The sequence below is a fragment of the Merops nubicus genome, unplaced genomic scaffold, assembly GCF_000691845.1.
Source record: "Merops nubicus isolate BGI_N331 unplaced genomic scaffold, ASM69184v1 scaffold11770, whole genome shotgun sequence".
Classification (NCBI taxonomy): domain Eukaryota; kingdom Metazoa; phylum Chordata; class Aves; order Coraciiformes; family Meropidae; genus Merops; species Merops nubicus.
In genome coordinates this window covers 19,221-37,777 of record NW_008582216.1, presented here as the reverse complement: position 1 = coordinate 37,777, position 18,557 = coordinate 19,221, and the positions used below count along the sequence as shown (strand labels likewise).

The 18,557-nt window shown below is 49.0% G+C and overlaps 1 protein-coding gene across 1 annotated transcript; it reads right to left on the bottom strand.

Annotated features, from left to right (window-relative positions):
* Positions 1-11,214: 11,214 nt before the first annotated feature.
* On the bottom strand, positions 11,215-13,963 carry LOC103769799 (alpha-crystallin A chain). Its single transcript, XM_008937037.1, has 3 exons — positions 13,702-13,963; positions 12,632-12,754; positions 11,215-11,527 (listed from the first exon to the last, which is right to left on the bottom strand). Exons 1-3 carry the CDS (start codon positions 13,888-13,890, stop codon positions 11,318-11,320), a joined length of 522 nt encoding a protein of 173 aa, XP_008935285.1. The 5' UTR covers positions 13,891-13,963; the 3' UTR covers positions 11,215-11,317.
* Between the last annotated feature and the right edge of the window lie 4,594 nt (positions 13,964-18,557).

The window sequence follows — 18,557 nt, the reverse complement described above, 5'->3', positions numbered from 1 at the left end:
TTGCTATCCACTGTCCTCCTGTTTTCCATGTCTCCTGCACCCCTCCACCCCATATGTTTCTGGAGAGAAAGGTTTCCATTTTCCAGATGGTGTCTTGCAGTCTGGTCTGAATTGCTGTGCCTGTGTTCTGGCAGATATGGTCCCACCACGGGTACAGTGTTATCCCCACCTGCCAACAGCTGGAGCCCTGGCTGCACTTGCAGCCAGGCTTTTTGTGCCAGCTTTGGTCTGACAGAGGTGCTCTGGGGACCTGCAGAGGCATTACAAGGTATGCCCAGAGAAACTGGGGCTGGGCAGGGCTCTGCATGACAACAGATAAATGGCTAAAAGTAGCCTTGCCTCCTGGGCCTGGCAGCATTTTACAGGTTATCTACTGTGTAGGCACAAAGCGGTCACGGTTGGCCAGAATCTGAGTCCTTTGTGGCAAGTGTATGGCAAGACCATGGGGTTCCCCTGGAGCTGCAACCCTGGTTGCCACCAGTGCAGAGTGGAAATGCATGACACACAGGCGTAGGTACACTACTGCAATCTCTATGGACTCCTTGGCATTCCCGCCACATGTGTGCAACAGATCGGTGCCTTCCGTCAGGCACGCCAGCTGTGTCTGCTCATCGCTTGCCATCTTCCCTTCCCAGCTCAGGAGGAAAGTGCTGTTGCCAAATTCATCCTGCAGAGCAGTTGCCCCAGGGGTGAAACATCAGGAATTAATACCATCCACTGAGCACGAGCGAGCTGCTGGAGGGCAGCTGGGAGCCGGCTGCAGAAGGGACGTGATGCAGAGGCAGAGTGAGAGCTGGAGTCAGAGAGTCTGTGCCACTTTGGATGCAGGGTAGTACAAGGGACTGGTGGGTGGATCAAAAGCCACTGGCCTTTAGGGGGAAGACAGTGGCCAGAAGGAAGGCCCAAAGGGAGCCCAGAGCTTCTCTGGAGCAGGGAAATTTGGTGCTTTGCTTTGGAGCACATTGCACATAACAATTTTTTTGACTGTTGTTCCCTCTCTTCACACTCCCACTGCAGGTGCCCCAAGTAGCATCACTGAACCCTCACCTACAAATCCAGCCCAAAGTCAGGCCCTGGGCCCTTCCCTTGAGATGAGTAGGGGGGTTTCCATCTATGCACAGCTTTGTTTTCTCCCTTGAGGCCTCTTCTCCACCACCTCATGCTGGGGATAGTTTGGGGCTTTCCCAGGGAATCTCTGAATTGCTAGCCAGAGGGACTTTCCGCAGGAGCTTTTCTCTCCACTGGGACATGTCTGAAGTTTTGTCCATCTTGTGTGAGCAGATGCTTCTAAAAAGCTGACAATAACAAGAGTAACAGCATCCACACTTTTACCTGGGGCATCAACCCACCAGGTTCAAAATACCATGAAAGCCATCCTCCAGGCACAGATGTATCTGGTTCACATGGACACAGCAAACCCCTGTGAACAGCACCGGCTGGCATTGGGGCTGGTGCCCCATTAGCACTAACGAGGCTAATGGAGTAACTTCAGCTCAGTTCATCTTTTTCCTTAATATCCTCCTGTGTGCTGGTGGCCAAATAGCTGTTCCCATCTCTGCTATCTTCCGGGGTGCAAAAGCTGACTTGCAGACTGCCCCTGTGAAAGAAAACACCACTGCCAGGAGGCCCCGTCATGCCCATGCATTTGTTCATGCAACTCATCTTCTGCCCCTCCACAAGCTTCTTAAATCTTGTCACACTTAAGCTTTGGTCCCTGCTGTCAAGAGGCTCAATAATTCCCTCTCCCCAGCTCAGCTCTGCCCATGCCGGGCTCGTGCAGCTGCCTGAGCTCCTGTAATCTCTCGGCACAGAGCCACCTGAGGAGAAGCTCTTCATGCAGTTTCTGTACCCAGAACATCCAGGCTTAAAGCAACTTCACGTACAAAAAGGGTTTTCTCTTCAGCACCTGTATACTGTACAACTACAGAACACTTTTTAATGTTAAAATTTATGCCTAATTTTCATGCTTATCTTATAATAAGAACTACTGCACTTTAACTGTATATTACCTTTTTTCCCCCCTCTGTATTCTACAGACTTTCGCCTTCTCTTTCCTTGAGATTTGTCGGCGAAGTGAGCTTATCAGAGTAGAGATTAAGCCAGATTTTTTTTCTGCTGTTGCACAGTCTTCTGTTCCCATTTACTGGCAGACACCTTTTGTTACCTGAGTGCTGACAGCACCTGTGAACCCATGCAAGGGCTGCAGTGTAGACATGGCACAGGAAAACTTTGGCAGATAGTCTGGCAAATCTCGCTGCTGCCACTGGCCCCCTGTGAGCTGCCCTGCCCTCTGCAGAGGCAATAGATGCAGACTGGAGGGTACAGCAGTGGAAGGGGGTAATGTCTAACCCACCATGGCAACCATGGTCAAGGCTCATCTCTCAAAGCCCTTGCTGACTTGTAGATAGGCTTTGGTGCTCCAAAACCCCTCTCATTTTTCCAGCTCTGCTAGCTGATATAATGAAAAATATCCCCTCTGTCTACAGCCCTTTGACCTGGCTGTGTCCTAAGACACTGAAGCTACAGCAAAATACGCTGGAGACTTCAGCGTCTGGTTCTCTTCCAAGGCAAAGCGAGCATTTCACCTCAGATGCTTGAGTAACGTGAGTTCATGTGTGATTTATTGGGGGACTTTATTCTGTGGTGCAAGCATGTGGTGAGTAACTCCTCTGCGCCATGATTGCTGCGGGGGTCACAGGGAGAGGGGTTTTCTCCACCATGACAGCTCACCTCAGACTGACTTCCTCTCATCAAAGCATCCCTGCACACAAACCCTTCCTGCAACAGCTGGTGATGAGAGGCCCATGCAAATGAAATCACGAAGGTATATGGTTATGGGTTTTTTCTTCCATTCATGCTGTCTTAATCCAAAATTTACAAGTAAAATGCTGTCAGATGCTGCTGCCTCGTTTTTGTGGTTTTGGGTTTGTTTTTTTTTTTTTGAAGGGGGGTTTTAATCTTTCAGTTAAATGGATGCCTTTTCAGGTGCTTGGTTAAGAACCTAAATATGCAAGTCACAGGGTGAGGCCACCTTCTGCAATTTGCCAGGAGAAAAATGGAATGAGGAGCTTAAAAGACAGCTAAGCCCCCTGCAGCAGCAGACTCCAAGCATCAGCTGCAGGGAGGGAGAGCAGCACAGTCCAGCTGCACAATGATCGCACGCTGGTTTCTGCTATACTCTGCTGGAGAGCATTTACAAGGACTTCAGATGCCAGGATGGCTCCTGCACTTTTATCTTATTAAAGGAGGAATCAGATGCAAAATGCATATAGACTCTGCGGTGGAGTTTCAGTTTGTGTTTCTGAACCATAAATGAGTTGATCTATACTTACTAGTTTAGCTGGAGACTTTGTCTCTGAGTTATCTGTTTGTCTGCTCCACAGGGGACAAGGTAGAATGTGGCTGGGCTGCTTTTTCCAAGCAAGATCTTTGTTATAGCCAGCTTCACTGGCTCGTCTATCAGTACCATTTCTTATATGGATCTTCCATGCATCCCAGTCTGTATCTCTCTTAATCCATGCTCCCTTTCTTAATAAGTTAAAATGATAGGGCATTTGCAGTGCCTGGAAGATAAAAGCCAGCTTGTCAGGTTTACAAGTCATGTCTGGTGTGTACTGCTAGAGAAACTACTGCCTAGCAAAAAATTCTGAATGATCACTTTCCAAGATCTTTTCTCAGACTACACTGAATCACCCTGCCATTGCTAATTAAGCTCATTGCATTCCATTTTCTCTGTGCTGATGTGACAGGGTATTTGTTTCATATTAAATCCAGGTGAGACTTTGAGCTGATGTTGAGCATCTATGAGAGGCAGGAATCATCAGGGGAAGCCAAAGTGCTTCAGGGATTGAATGAGCCTGTTGGGCTTCCTGGTTTCAGCCCCATAGACAGGGTCATATATTCTGGAGTTGTGAACCTCTCAAGGGAAAGAATGACATATTCAGTGACTGAAACAAAGCTATGTATAGCTTTCCTTACCCTATGGCCTGCTGAAGCACATAAATAAGTCAGGCATTTTGCATTACTGTTTTGTGGCCTATTTGGAAGTAGTTCATAAATTATTGGAGAAGAAAGGTCAGGCTCTTAATGAATGCTTTGGAAAATCAGCATCTTTGGGAAGGATTTGACACGCTTTGTTTACAGTGTGAGAGAGTTCAACACACAAATCCTTTGAAACGCCCAAGAAGCCTTCCAGCAAAACCAGCAGAGACAAGCTAGACATCCCAAATATTTCTCCTTAAGTAAAAACAAACAACAACAACAAAAAAAGCAGGAAATTAAGCCCTAGACCTTCCTTACTCAGCACCAAAAACTACAAAGCAGGCTTCTTTCGAAGGTCTTTCCAGCTCACCTCTGAGATCTGGTGACAGACGCCTGGTGAGTTATCTCAATGTAAACACCCTTGGAGCCAAATGCTGCAGCCAGGAATCCTGGGCTCATGCAAGGGACCAGGGAGGATGAAAGCAGACCCCTTTGACCAGAACCTCCTGAACGGCAATGGTCTCCATGTGGGCAGAGCAAAACAGTCGGGGAGGCATTTTTGCCCTTGGCTACCCCCTGTTTCCACCCAGGCAATTCGGCTGTGGGGTGACCCTGCACGCCCCATCCTCCAGGCCCTGGCACAGCTCAGCACGGCTCAGCACAGGGAGGAAAAGGGCTGTCAAAGGTGGGAAAGAGGCTACGGCTCTGAGAGACTTCTCCAGCAGAAAAGAAAAAAAAACAAAGGCTTTGCAATTAGGAATTTGGAGGGCAGACAGGGGTGCATTAGGTCCTGTGGCGAGGGGCTGACATCAGCCTGAGTGGGTGGAAAACCAAGACAGCGCAGACAATGGTGCTGCTCTGCTTCCTTTGGAGCACATTGTCAGAGAAAAAAAAGGAAAAAGAAAACTGAAATAATTACTGCTGCGGGGAAAAAAAAAAAAAAAAAACAACAAAAAAAACCCACAAATAATAAAAAAATCCGTCTCTGGAGGAACATACGGGAGATGCTCAACATAATACTGAGAGTGGCCTTTCAGTTGGGTGTTTCCTTCTACACAGGGCAGGTTGCTCCGGCCGAAAGATGAGGGGCTGCTGCCACCTCCCGGCGCGACCCGCCGGGACGGGATGGGGCCAGGCAGGCAAAGAAGGAGAGAGATCATCAGACCCCGGAAAAAGGACCGACCTGCAAGGCCACATACGGGAGATGCTCAACATAATACTGAGAGTGGCCTTTCAGTTGGGTGTTTCCTTCTACACAGGGCAGGTTGCTCCGGCCGAAAGATGAGGGGCTGCTGCCACCTCCCGGCGCGACCCGCCGGGACGGGATGGGGCCAGGCAGGCAAAGAAGGAGAGAGATCATCAGACCCCGGAAAAAGGACCGACCTGCAAGGCCAGTGACTTTATTTTTGAAAGAAAGCAGGAATATGGATGGCTAAGTATGTAAAAATCCTTCAGTACGGCATCTCTGAGCGCAGCATTTAGGGCATCAAGGAAATGTCACTGTATGTCTGCAAATATTACATTAGATGTGCAAAGTTTTGAGTATGTTGAAACACATACGTATTGTGATCTTCACTACACTGACACTTTCAAAGGCAGAGCAGGGGCTCTGAATGAAGCTGTGTGCCTTTTCTGCCGATCAGAAGCTAACAAAACGATCAGCCAACTGTGAAATCTTCACAAAGAAGATTCACTACAAGCAAAGCGCCAAAATTCCCATTTTCCCAACAGGGATCCACCTGCCAGCTGGGTCTTTGGTTCCACTGGGACATCCCAGTCCACCCCACACAATGGCGCTGCTGTTCTTGAGAGGTCGCACGCTGAACCTACCCCACGCAGGGCCTCCCTACCTCTGGATCCTTACACAGCCATCCCAAAAAAGCTCCAGCAAGATATGGCAACACACTCGGGGAGCAATGAGAGCTTTAAGGAGGAAAGTCTCTGCACTGGTCCCCAGGGCCTTGGAGATCAGCTTTTTCCTATACCCCAGGGGTAGCTGTGTCTCTCCCATGACGCCAAAGCAGCTGACTGACACATACTGGCCCGTGGCCCTTGGGCTACCTCATTAGTGTCACTGCAGTTTAGGTGGATCATCTCTTTGCATGCTGTGGTTTGAGAGCATGGAATAGGCATAGCAGGAAGCACTGCTCCTTGGTGTCAGCATCTCAAAGAGAGATCCTCACCAAGAGAGCCCCTGTCATCTTCTGTGGCTGTCTGGACAAGGGGGTACATCACCTGCAGCTATGTGCTCTGCAGTATGCTGGAGTTTGCCGTGCCAGACATCTGCAGGCCATGGTTGATGGCTCTCCCAGCAGCCCTATGCTGGTGGGCAGTGTGTGCCCCCCTCTCTGCCCCCTCCCATAGTGGCACCTCCCTGATCTGCAGCTCCTCCAGCATGGCAGTGGTGGCAGTCCCCCACGATGGTCTGGGCAAATTGGCACTGCGAAAGGGCAAGCTGGGCAGGACATCAAGCAGAGCCATGGGGTGATGTGTGTGTGGCAGCTGGCAGGGATTTCCCCAGCAGCACCAGGTTTTGCAGAGAAGGACGATTTTCTGAAGAGTTCATGTCCCTCATGTTGTGTGGTAGGTCTCTGCAAGACAGCTGGAGGGTGCCCTTTGAGATGGGGACAAGTCTTCTGAGTTTGGGTCAACTTACATCACGCCATCATCTTGCCTCAGCCTCTCTGATTGAGATTTCATTTTTTTCCTGATTATGCTGCACTCTAAGATATACTGTAAACATCTGGGCCATTTCTCAACTTCATATTTTTCTTTGAAAGTGCCAGTTAATTGCAAGCTAAGTGCCAGCCATTTAACCTGGCTCCAGCAATGCTGCATGGGCTGTCTATGGACACGGCTGCACTTCCCCCAGGAAAATCCTCATGGCCTGACCAGGAGCTTAAAAACAAGGGACTTGACAGCTATCTGCTCTTCTCACATAAGTTAGTGGTTTTCCAAGCCAGTCTTGACAAGAGGTCACACCGGAGGGACAAAGTCCGGGTTCAGGGAGGCAGAGACCATGCCACGGCAGTTTTCTCTGCCTGTGCTTACCAAATCTACATGCTTGACACAGCAGTGATAAACTGCAGAGGTGTGCCCCGTGTGTCAGCGTCATGCACTTTTGAGAGAATACGGGGCGGGGGGGAGGGAGGGGGGCGATGTGTTGGATGTGTTTGGAGCCATGTGTTTGGGGAGGAAATGCTGGCACACGGTCAGAATACTCCTGATCTTTATGTAACACTGGCTAACTTGCAAATCAGTCAGAAACCAAGAAGTGCCAGAGTAGTGCAGTCCTCGGGCGGGTGAAGGGGGGCGGTCGGTGTGCCGGAGCGGAGGAAAGGCTGCCACCCCGTGGGCACTCGGCTCTGCCGGGAAATCCCTCCCTCTCTCAGCCTGGCCTCCTGCCACGGGCCACCAGACAAAACTCCAAAACTAATGGGTAAGCCGGGGGCAAGAGGCGGGAATGTGGCATCTACTGATTGCCGGAGCCCTTGCAGAGAGGGTTGTGTGAACTCTGTGCACCTTCTCCCGGAAAGGATGAGGAGGGTCCTCCTCCTCCTCCTCCTCCTGCCAAGAGGGCAGCTCTGTCCCAAGATGCTCAGGGACAGCTTCCCCGCTGGTGGCTTGCAGGTCATATCCTGCCAGGCCTTGCTCCCAGCTTTTTCTTGGAGGAAACGGGACCCATCAGAGGTGACATACCCTGCCCAAGCAATGTGATGCTGAGGAGGAGAGGGGGCAGGTACAGCAGCAGATCCTGCTGCTCTCCCCTACATGGCTGCCACCACCACTGGGTCATCAGGGCCTGTGGGAGAAGAGAGTTGCCTGGAGGAGGATGCATGCCCTGGACCAGTGGCTGATGCATCCCCTCAGGATTCTTCAACAATTTCTCTGGAGTGGAAGTTAAATCAGAGGATGATAACCAAAAAACTTCCAAGAAGTTGTGTTAATTCTTGAAGAGTGTTAGCAGCACCTTATTAACAGGTGGTTTTGTGTAGAAAGCTGTGGTGAACAGCCCCTTCTTGAAACTGCGATTATAAGCTATGAAAGACAAAACTTGAAAATTAATGTCAGCAAAGGGAAATAATAATTTTTGCAGAACCAAGTGTGCAGAAGAAGAGAAGGAGTATCCCAGAGCAATGTGACCAAAAAAGACTCTGGGGTGAAAAAATGTGAAATATTTTGAGTGACACAGGCACTTCGAGTAAGTGACACTTATCTTTGAGTAAGCAGGAAGGTGTTATTGCCTGTGCTCAAGCTGTTTTGTGAGTGGACAAAGCCCTCAGGGACAGGGGAGCTCTGAGCCCAGGGACAGGCAGGGGAGCCCTCAGTGACAGTTCCCCCTCCTACACAGCACACCATCAGCCACCCGGCCAGCTTGTCCTTATACAGAGGCTTTTAGCAGCTGCTCATGTTTTTAATTAGCTGATGGATTGCAAAAGGCTTTAAAATCAGCCCGTCTCAGAGCAGCAAGACAGTTGAGTTCTGGTGTTCCCAGGATTTGCCCAAGAATTGGGGGGCTGCACAGGTCCTTTGGCACCTCCTGCATTGCAGCACCGGAGCCACTGCAAACGCCGCTTCCCCCTCTGCATGGCTCCCAGCTTGACCCCAACCTGTCCTGGTTTCCTATCATCAAAAAATTTCACTTTTTGCCATCCAGACAGAAAAAGGGGCCCAAAAATTGTTCAAATGCCATTTAATGGGACAGACAGACAGACACACTGCTCAAATTACCTGCAGGTAACATCTGCGCACAGGTGACACTCAAAATATATTTCTTTATTTTTAAGTCTCAGGAATAGTGGCTAAACGTTTGGGGCTAGATTTTGGGGTTTTTTTTCCTCCTGTCTTTGCTCAGTTTGTGTCAGGAAGGAGAGAAATGACAGCACACAGTAGGGAGGCGACAAGGCTCTGGCGAGGAGATGCCTTGGAAGGGAAACAAGCAGAGGCCAGGGGCCTGTTAGTGCCAGGCAAAGCAGCAAGGGGCAGCTTGTTAAAATGCCCCTTCCCTCTTCCCTGTCTGTAGAATGTCTCCCTCTTGGTACAAAATTGCCCTTTCCCCAAATGTGCTCATTCATGCCTTTCTCCTGGAGATGAAAATGAAGCAGGCTGCACGGTTTTTGGTAGAAAGCTTTGGGAGTGCCAAATAATTAAGTAAAAAATAGGTTTGTAATAGTGTCAGACACCAAGGGGATCCCTTGCTTTCTAATTACCAGACAGTAACCACCTTCCTTTCCCTCTCGCCCCTGCTTCCGTGGCACTTCCGCGCCCCTGCAGTCTTGCCCCTCTCCCTTGCTCTCCCCCAGCTGCCCTGTTCCCAGCAGTCATGTTGGTCCCAGTAACTATCCCAGCACCCCTGGGCTCAGGGGTTTCGGGCAGAGGACAGGGCTGAGCTCTGCGGCACACTCACTTTCTTTGGCAATGTCATTGCTCTTGGTTCCCAGTGCTCCCTGTATGTGGCTCCCCTGCCTAGATGTGGCAGAAGAAAGCACTTTTTAATTTTAAATAGGTCCAGAGTTTCTGTGTTTATAGCTCTTATTAATACTTAAACCCATGCCATGAGAAAAAAAAACCTGTGCATATATTTTCTCTCTTTTTCACAGCTGAATCATCAGCATAGGGGAAGAGGTTGGTGGGCTCATCCTTTTGGCAGAGCAAACGCGCTTTCTCCAGCTGTCCTTACCACCCAGTGAGGGGCATGGACCTATGCTCTTCCGTAGGAAGGATGCCCTTGTTTTGTTGTCACCCTGCTTTGTTTTGTAGGCATGATCTGGAAGCACCCAGAGATATGTTGACTGAGACAAATTTGTGTCTGCTCACAGGGAAGCAGTGACCTTCTCTATTTAGGAGCCACAGTGGACCTCAGAAGCTCCACCTTACATTGCAGGTCTTAGATGTGAAGAACTCTACCAAGAGGAAAGGCATTCACTGTCCAAGCTGATTTTACCTATGGGGTTAATTATGGGGATGCAGGGTTATCAGTGATGCTACACTTTTCCTAAACACCTCAATTTCCATCTAGGTGGAAAGCTATTTGAGTCAAGTATGAGTGCTGAAAACTTCAGTCTTGAACACTGACATCTAAGCAGGCTTGGGAGCCATGGATTTCATGCGTGGCAACTGCATGGAGAGGTAGTACCTACACCCTACCCACCCTGCCATCAAACACCCTTAATCATTCATTTCAGATTAAATCTTTCACATCATATCACACAAGTGAGGTCTGCACTGCAGTCTTTACAGACGCAGCTTCAGAAATGGCGTGGTTGTTGGGCTATGGAATCTTGTTCTTTTTCCAATCCTTCTGTCTTGCTTGCACGAAGGATAACAGGAACATGAAAGAAAGGGCAAACGATCATCACAAAATGTACTTCAGTGGTGGAAAGCGCATCCTCCAAGTGGCGTCAGGCACTGCACGGACCTTTCAACTTCGAAAGCCTTAGAAAGAAACAAATGAAACCCCCAAAGCCAATTGCGTGTTTCCTATATCTCTTTATTGACCGCCACTGACTGCGTTCTCAGGTTGAGCACCAGATACCAGTGGGAGAGGTGGAGCTACCCTAAAATTACAGGGAGATGGAGGGAGATGGTGTGTTACACAGGCTGGGGAGAGCTGGCTGGGGATGTGAAGCCTCTGCACAGTGGTGAGGTCCCCTCTCTCCCCCAAGGGCCTACTAAGACAGCAAAAAGACGTGCTTGTCCTCATGTCACCTGTCCCTAAGGGACACGACAGGGTAGGGGTGTGAACAGATACACTTAAACACTTTGATGAAAAAAAGATATGCGGTGCAACCCCCAGAGGTAAGATGTTATTATTTCTCCTGTGGTTGCAAGGAACTCGTGGCACGTTCATCGCGTGTACACAGGATCTCAGGTGCGAGGCTTCACTCTGTTGCTTTTTTTTTAAGAGTAACCAGTTTAACTCTGCGCAGGGTGGAGCAAGCGTGCAGGGCTCTCCCCTGCTCCGAGCCTCTCCTCTCCTCGCAGCTCAGTGCACCAGAAGCCAGTGTTACTTGTGCACTCCCTCCTACCTGATGGTGGTTATGGACTACAGCACCAGACAAAGACCCTCTCAGCAAGTACAACAGCGTAGCAGCACGAGCCGTCCGTGCCATCCCCACAGAACAGCTTGCAGGTTTAAGCTTCAAAGTCCACCGGCCGCTCACCCAGCCCCTCATCCCATCCAAGGGAAAGGGAAAAAAAAATAGAAACAAAGCGTGCAGGAAGGGGGGGGAGAACCAAAATAAACCCCTCTAGATATTCACTGATATCTACGCAGTGGCTCTGGAAATGAGACCAGCAGGCAGTGGCAGCCTGCGTCCTGCGGCAGCAGGCGGGCTTAGGAGGAAGGGGCAGAGGTGGGCTTCTCCTCCCGGGACACGGGGATGGGCCTCTCGCTGTGGCCGGCGTCCATGTTGGAGGGCACCTTGGGGCCCGAGAAGGTCAGCATGCCATCGTTGGACAGGGAGCAAGTGATGGCAGCCTGGTCCACGTTGGCGGGCAGGCGGTACCGGCGGTGAAATTCACGGGAGATGTAGCCGTGGTCGTCCTGAGAGGCAGTGGGGAAAAGGGGGAAGGCTCGTCAGAAACCCCCTGGCACCAGGCCACACCTCCCCCCACCCAACTCTGCAGCTCCGTCGGAGGGGGGTCCACACTTGCCCTGGCTTATCATGACATTGTACTGCTGGTATTGCCAGGCACAACTCTGATTTTTACTCTATATTAACATTTTGCAGGGGCAGGTGTCCCTCCATGATGCCCCTAAAGCTGAAAGAACTGAGCAGAGCAGCACGGTGTGATTTTGGCCATATTATAGGTTGGGATCTGCTTTGAGTAGGGCCCTGCCACAACCTCTAATTTCAAAGGATGTTTGGAGAGAAACTCTGGGGTTCTGTGAAGGTAAAACACTGCGTGCGTGTGCTCCCACGTACGTCCTTACCAGGCAGCAGCGCTGTGTCAGCCAAAGTACACAAACCTGACCCTCTTTTTTTGCGGCCAAAAGAATGAGGAATGCAATTTCTTTTTTAAGTCAGCCGTGAAAAAGGCTGCTCTCTTCCTCTGGAAAAAATATCTAAATTAAAAAATGCATACTGTTTCCAGGCTAGAGCTTTGTCTGGCCAAAAAAGTGTATGAGAAGAATTAAAAACCCCTGCTGGTATAATTCACTTTACGACCCCCACAGATATTTCCATAACATACGTGTTAAAAGTTTCCAAGCCTGAGGCACTTGGTTGTTTTTCTTTTGCTTTGTTTGCTCTTGCTTTTCTCTCCTAGATCAGCATATGAAAACTCTGTTTTCACTAACAATTCTGGCTTATGAAAACTCAGCCATGCTTCGGCAGCGCCAGATGATGTTCTTTGTCTGATCCAGTGTTATTTGTGAACAATGGACATTGTCATCTGACGGTTATGGAAGATGATGATTGAAAATAAACAAAGAAGGAGTGGATTAGCTCATTATTGTCAGATATCTGGTTGGCGCTCTATGGGAACAGGCCATGCCAACAATGACAATAAATAAATGACAATAAATACATAAATAAATAAATAATTCCTTCTTCTGATATATTCCCTTCAGCTGAGGACTGTTGGAAAGAAAGAAAATGAAGCTTGACTCCCCAGTTGCTCCACCATTACCGTCACTTCCACTCACCTGTCTTTCACTATGCTTGCCATGGATTTCCACAAAGTCATCGATGATCTTCACACTCAGGTCTTCGGGAGAGAAGTGTTTCACATCCAGCATAATTGTAAACTTGTCCCGGTCAGACCTCACCTGAAACAAACATTGTTAGACCATAAGACGCAAGTGCTACACTTGGCGGCAACGCCAGCATCATGGCAGCTTAGAAGTCAGAGAATGTGTGGCCTGGCAGTGGCACGGTTTCACCTTCTCTGACCACAGGCCTCAGCAGGGGTCTTCTTCCCATCCTGAGGACCCAGAGACACAGTAGGCATCCACGCCATTACTATTGCCTGGGGAGAGGTGTCACTTCTTGTCAATATTCTTGTGCCAAAGACCCCTTTGCAGTCAGCAATCTGCCAAATGCACCGTGCATTTGTACTTGGCAGCAAGAAGGGATGGAAACCAGTGTAACATTCTTTGATAGCACATGTTTTATCCTTTCAGTGATTTCTGGTTTCTTTGTGGTCTTAGCTCTGGGAGGAAACCAGTAAGAGAGAGACAGAGAAAGCACCAGTCACTGGGCTTCAGACTACAGCCCCCAACAGTTACGATCTCCTCATACATACTGCCTTTGGAGAATTGCTTCTGGGTCCTCCAGCATGGGCTTGTAAAAGCCACTGAGCTCCTGAGGCCAAGGAGGGGGCCGGAGGAAGCTCCTACTCACCAAGGTCCTCTCCCATGCTGAGCTGCCTTCACGGGCATTTACTCTTACAGCAACCTAGTTCTTCCCTCACCACCCAGCCGGTGGGTGCAAGGGCAGCAAAAGCAGCCTTTTACATGTTGGAAACAACTGTCAGGAACCATAATGGTTTCTGTTTCTCAAAGGGAAGCCTTCTCCCCAGCAAAGGTTTCCTTCTGTGCCCAAGAAGGGACAGGCGTGCTGTGCTTGGTGCTGGGCTGGAGGTCCTCCTCAGCCCCTCGCACCTCGGCATGGGCTACAGATGCCAGCTCTGCCAGTGAGCTGTGAGTGGGGAGGAGCAGGTGGAGGCATAAGGAGGGAGAGGAAGGAAAATGAGAGGAAGACTAAGTGTCCTTACCTCTGAAATGCCTGACTCCAGCACGCTGCGGAAGAGGGATTGCCTGTAGTACGGGCTGATAGTGGAAGAGAACAAAGGCAGGAGATCATACTCAAGAAGACCCTCTCCGAAAAACTGGTCAAACAAACGGCTTGGAATGAGGGGTCCCAGAGCACGCTTGAACCAGGGGTGCTGGATGGTAATGTCCATGCTTGCTGCTGCTGCAACCTGTGGCTGAAAGGGGAGAGCGGTGGGGACAGTGCAGTCGCTGAGGAGACAGCGATGCCTTGGCTGGACTGCGCAGTGCAGCCCCAGGGAAGCTCCCCCTATATATACCAGTCTCGCAGAATGAAGGCATTAGTGGGATTTCTCTGGAAAGACATGATCTCATGATGGAGGCAACGTGGTCAGCAGAAATGCGGAGACTGACCTGGAAATGACAGTCTGGTTGGAATCGGCGCCAGATCTCCCGAAGGGAGGATGCCAGGCAGCAGGCTGTGAGACTAGAGGTGCCATGGGGTACTGGCAGGTCCTCCACGGGATCAAGCAGGCTAAACAGGACACCCCGGCGGGTGTTTCAAGGATGCTTGGGAAGAAGGTCTGCTCTGAGCCTCTGTACCCCACCCTTGGCTTTTCGGTGCTTTGCTTCCATTTCTGCCCCTCCTTGAAACAGACATAAAGTCTCTTCTGAACAAATAAACAGCTTTCTTCCAAGCAAGCAAATAGGCTTTGATTCAGGTTGAAGAAAGGTGTTTTTTTGTGACATGCTGTAAAGTGTCTCTGCCGCTTGAGAGGGGCCTGACACCCCTGGCGCAGGGATCCTGGTGGGGCTGGCAGGGAAGCAGGACTAATGCATGATGCAGAGCATGAACATGGGCTTGACAAAGCAGAAACTTTTGACAAATAAATACTTTGCCAAAAGAAAGAAGGAAAAATAAGTTTGGTCACTGACTGTAACTGCACTCCCCAAGCTGCTCTTGAGAGTGTCCATGTTTTGATTTAGGAGTGTTATGGAAGATTGATTTTTCTCCTGGTGTCACGACAACTGTCCTATTTAACGTGTGTTTCTGGGTATGGCTGGATTGCTCCCCTGTTGCACTTAAAGCCACCACCCTGGTTGGACAGGAGAAGGGGCATGTGGACAGCCCACTGCAGGAGCAGCAAGGTCTGCCAGAGAGCTGAGGCATCTGGGCAGCAAAAGGGCAGAGAGGCTGATGAGCCCCACAGCCAGCCTCAGCATGAGGCTCTGGCAACAGCCTCATTTCCACTAAAGCCAGTGATGTAGGGTCTGCATCCTAGGGACCTTCTGGACAGCAGAAGCACCTATGTCAGGCATCTTGTGCATCTCAGAACCTTTTGCAGTCAGCAGTGAGGGAGAGAGAGGACAGGACATGTACAAAAGGCACTTCAGAGCTGAAAGTCTGAATCACCCCCTCATGGTGCCATGGTCTAAAGAAACCAATGGTAGCTGAGATCCTGGCATCAGTGCTTCAGGAGAAATGGGATCAATCCAGGGCAGAGGAGCTCAGTTCAGAAAAGCACTGAGGCAAAGTGACTTACAGCTGAGCATTGCCTGGCATCTAGGTGCCACATGGTCTTGGAAAGTCCTTGGCCTTGACTTCCACACGTGACTCCCCACACAGGGGACAGAAGCAGGCAAGGAAAAGTGGGAACCAGAAGATCCCATTCCTTCCTGAGGTCTTCCTTCATGGAAAGCAAAAAGTTGAACAGAAAAACATCCCTAAGAAAAGCAACAGAGACTGCTCAAAAGACAGATAAGAGTTTAAGTTCAACATCACCTATATCCAGCAAAAAAGGACCCTGTGGTCTGGCCACAGCTTTCAGACATGAAGGGTTTTCCACCATCAGATGATAAACCAAGATCAATCCCTCCTCAAGACATGGAGGAAAAAAACACAACAGACAGACCTAACCCCCCCATTCAGTCCCATTGTCCCAAATCCGTCATTTTCCTTGAGAAAGTAAACAAGAGCCATAAAGTACTGCCAAGATTTTTAAGAGCTCTGTGAGATTTAGATCTGTGCCCCAAGTGACAAGAAAATATCTACTCAGCCACCCAATACCAGGAACCTGTTAACATGTATTTAACCAAATGACAGCAGTGACCTGATGATACACGCAGAATGAAAGGAGAGATACAGGAACGGATTCAAATCCCAAGCTGCTCACTGAAGAACACAAAATGAACTACTTATTTGGCTGGTAGAGGAGCAGGTGGAAACTGTGCCCTCTCACCCAGAAAGGGAGATGGATTTTGGGGTCTGATATATCATTTGGGGCCCAGCCATGCATGAGGAGTAGATGGATTCCTTGTAGTGTGTTGGGAATATCACCTTTGTGTCTCCCAAACCAGGGGTTATATCCAAAGCATGGGGAACAACGCACACCATGGCAGGCTACTCTCTGAGCATCTTTCAGTCCTGAAGAAACTGCCAAACCCTTGAGCTCTGACCTCCAGTGTGTTCTCCATGCAGGAACAGGAGCAGAGTATTGGGGTGGGAAGAAAGAAGGGAACCCAGGCAGGCTGTACCTCTCTCAGCAACACCAACCAGTAGCACCTTGATGCTCTTAGTTAGGCACCAGGACAGCAGCTGCTTGCCTGCACACCACCACTTATCTCACAGGGAAGACCAACAAATGCCATCATCTACCCACAGGCTCTGAAGCACACTCCAGGATCAGAGCATATGCCTGTGTTCAACATGAGATCGGAACACACCATATGTTCAGTAGGATCATGGGAATGGGCCTTTGAGAGAAAAACAACAAATATGTTTTCACCTAAATTTAATCTAAAATTATGTATAGTACCATACATTCAAACACATAAAAACTGACAGCCAGCTTTATGGGTTTATGCCTTTAGTTTCTTACGGACCTGCATTTCTTTCATGGCTTCCCCCTAGAATTAATCCCATCCATTTTATCTTTGATGTACGTTTTTGTCTTTTATGGGCAAAATATTTTACTGAAATGTAAATTTCATTTACAGATTTTTTTTCTGACACAGACTTCACACTGTCTGTATGTGTCTAGGTGAGTCTCCTGAGACTCACCACATCTAACTTCCAACAGTCTAAAACTTTGGTGTCCAGTCCAAATGAGTCGTCCAGGCTCCCTGTCCTGTCAGTGGGGAGAGACAGAGGCCTCTGGATGGCTCACATTATAATGTGGGTGGGCAGCAAAGGTGAAATGAGACACTCTGTAGCAGGGCCTAGTCTCAACTGACTAAGGAGAGAGCCTGGGCAGCTGCCTGCGGGGAAGCAGTTCTAATTCTAACCTCCTTCTGGACAAGCAGAGCTGGTGGGATGAATCCCATCCAGTGGGAATTTGGTATGAGAGGAGAAAGTAATCATTTTGCACAAGTTCAGGGAACCAGACTTGTCACAGGATGCATAACATTTGTGCATTATCACCTACTGAGCAAAAGCCCTAAGATTTGTTGGTGTTCCTATAAAAGGAAGAAAAGCTAATGCATACGCTCATGAGCACACCTAAAAACAATATATCGAAGGCAGGTTTTCCCAAAGCCTCATTGCAAACTTAGAATGTCAATCCAACTCAAAAGATCTTCCAGTAGGTTCTACTATCTAGCTTAACTTTGAAAGAATCCCTTCCTAAACTATCACGCATAATTGCCAACACATGAGAAATTTAGTAAAGGATGTTGCCCAGGACAAGCTGCAGAAATCCTGGATCACGTTTGAGTAAAGCAGGCAACAGTGGTCAAGCACAGCCCTGCCTTGCATTCAGCTGCTATTAGTTTGTCCACATGCCTGACTCTCACCTGCCAGTTTCTAGGTGAGTCCAGCGCTGTGTCCAGCCCCTAAGCCAAGCCCTGTACAAGCCCACCGTGAAGAGAAAAGCCAGTATTTAAGAGGAGTAGTGACTGGTCAGGTGTAACTGTGGAGGGTTTGTATGTGATTCTTTAGTGCTAATACAACTGGGACTCCTGTTTCCAACTGGTGTGCTGCAGACCTCAGGAGAGCCAAGAGATGCAACCTCTTTGCTCTGGTCGGTGTCCTCTCAAATCCAGTGGCCCTTGTTAAGCTGCAGAGGGTGCAACTCTTCAGGGAGTTCTTACAGGAAACAAGAACGAGTTCCCGTGTTTTTCCTTTTTAATAGATCTGTCAATCCAAAAAGGTACAACTGTACTCATTTAGATGGTCCTCTGCGTTTAGATGTAAAGTGTTTAGTGACCATTTAAGGGAGCGAATAATCTCTGCCTATATTTCATGATAAAGTTTTTGCAACATGCTAATCAAACAAAGTTTTCCCTTGGAGTGACATTTCTATGAGGTGCAAAAAGGACGTCAGTGACAGCCACACAGACTAGAGCAGGTAATAGTGTGACCTGGGAGCGAGAGAGGGGCAAGTTTTCTTCCTACCAGTTTTTCTGTGGTGGAAAATACTACACAATGCGTGTGAGGGAGCCGGTGAGTGGGAAAAAATGACCACGCTTTTCTTAGTCTTACAGACCTAGTTTTGGAAAGGATGCGGGACTTCAATAGAAGTCAGCATGCAAGCAGCCAAGCTAAAGGGGCAGGCTCACTAGGGAGCCAGTGTTATCAGTTCTGGCTCCTGATCTGCTAAGTGCTTGCTAAAAGCTCTCCCTAGAAATAAACACAGAGCATTTATTCCTTTGGTTTTAAGGGAAGAGACCTTTCTTTAGAAAACTCATTTCCTGTTCCTCAAACATATCCATGCCATCCAGGGCAGTGCCACGGTCAGGAGCTCCAAAAGTTTCTATCATGTCTAACCTGGGATGCTGATGTAGGAAAGAGTAACTGATTATAACTGCAGCTAGACTCACTTTCCAAGGCACTCAACCTCTACCAAATAGCATGGAAAGCCCT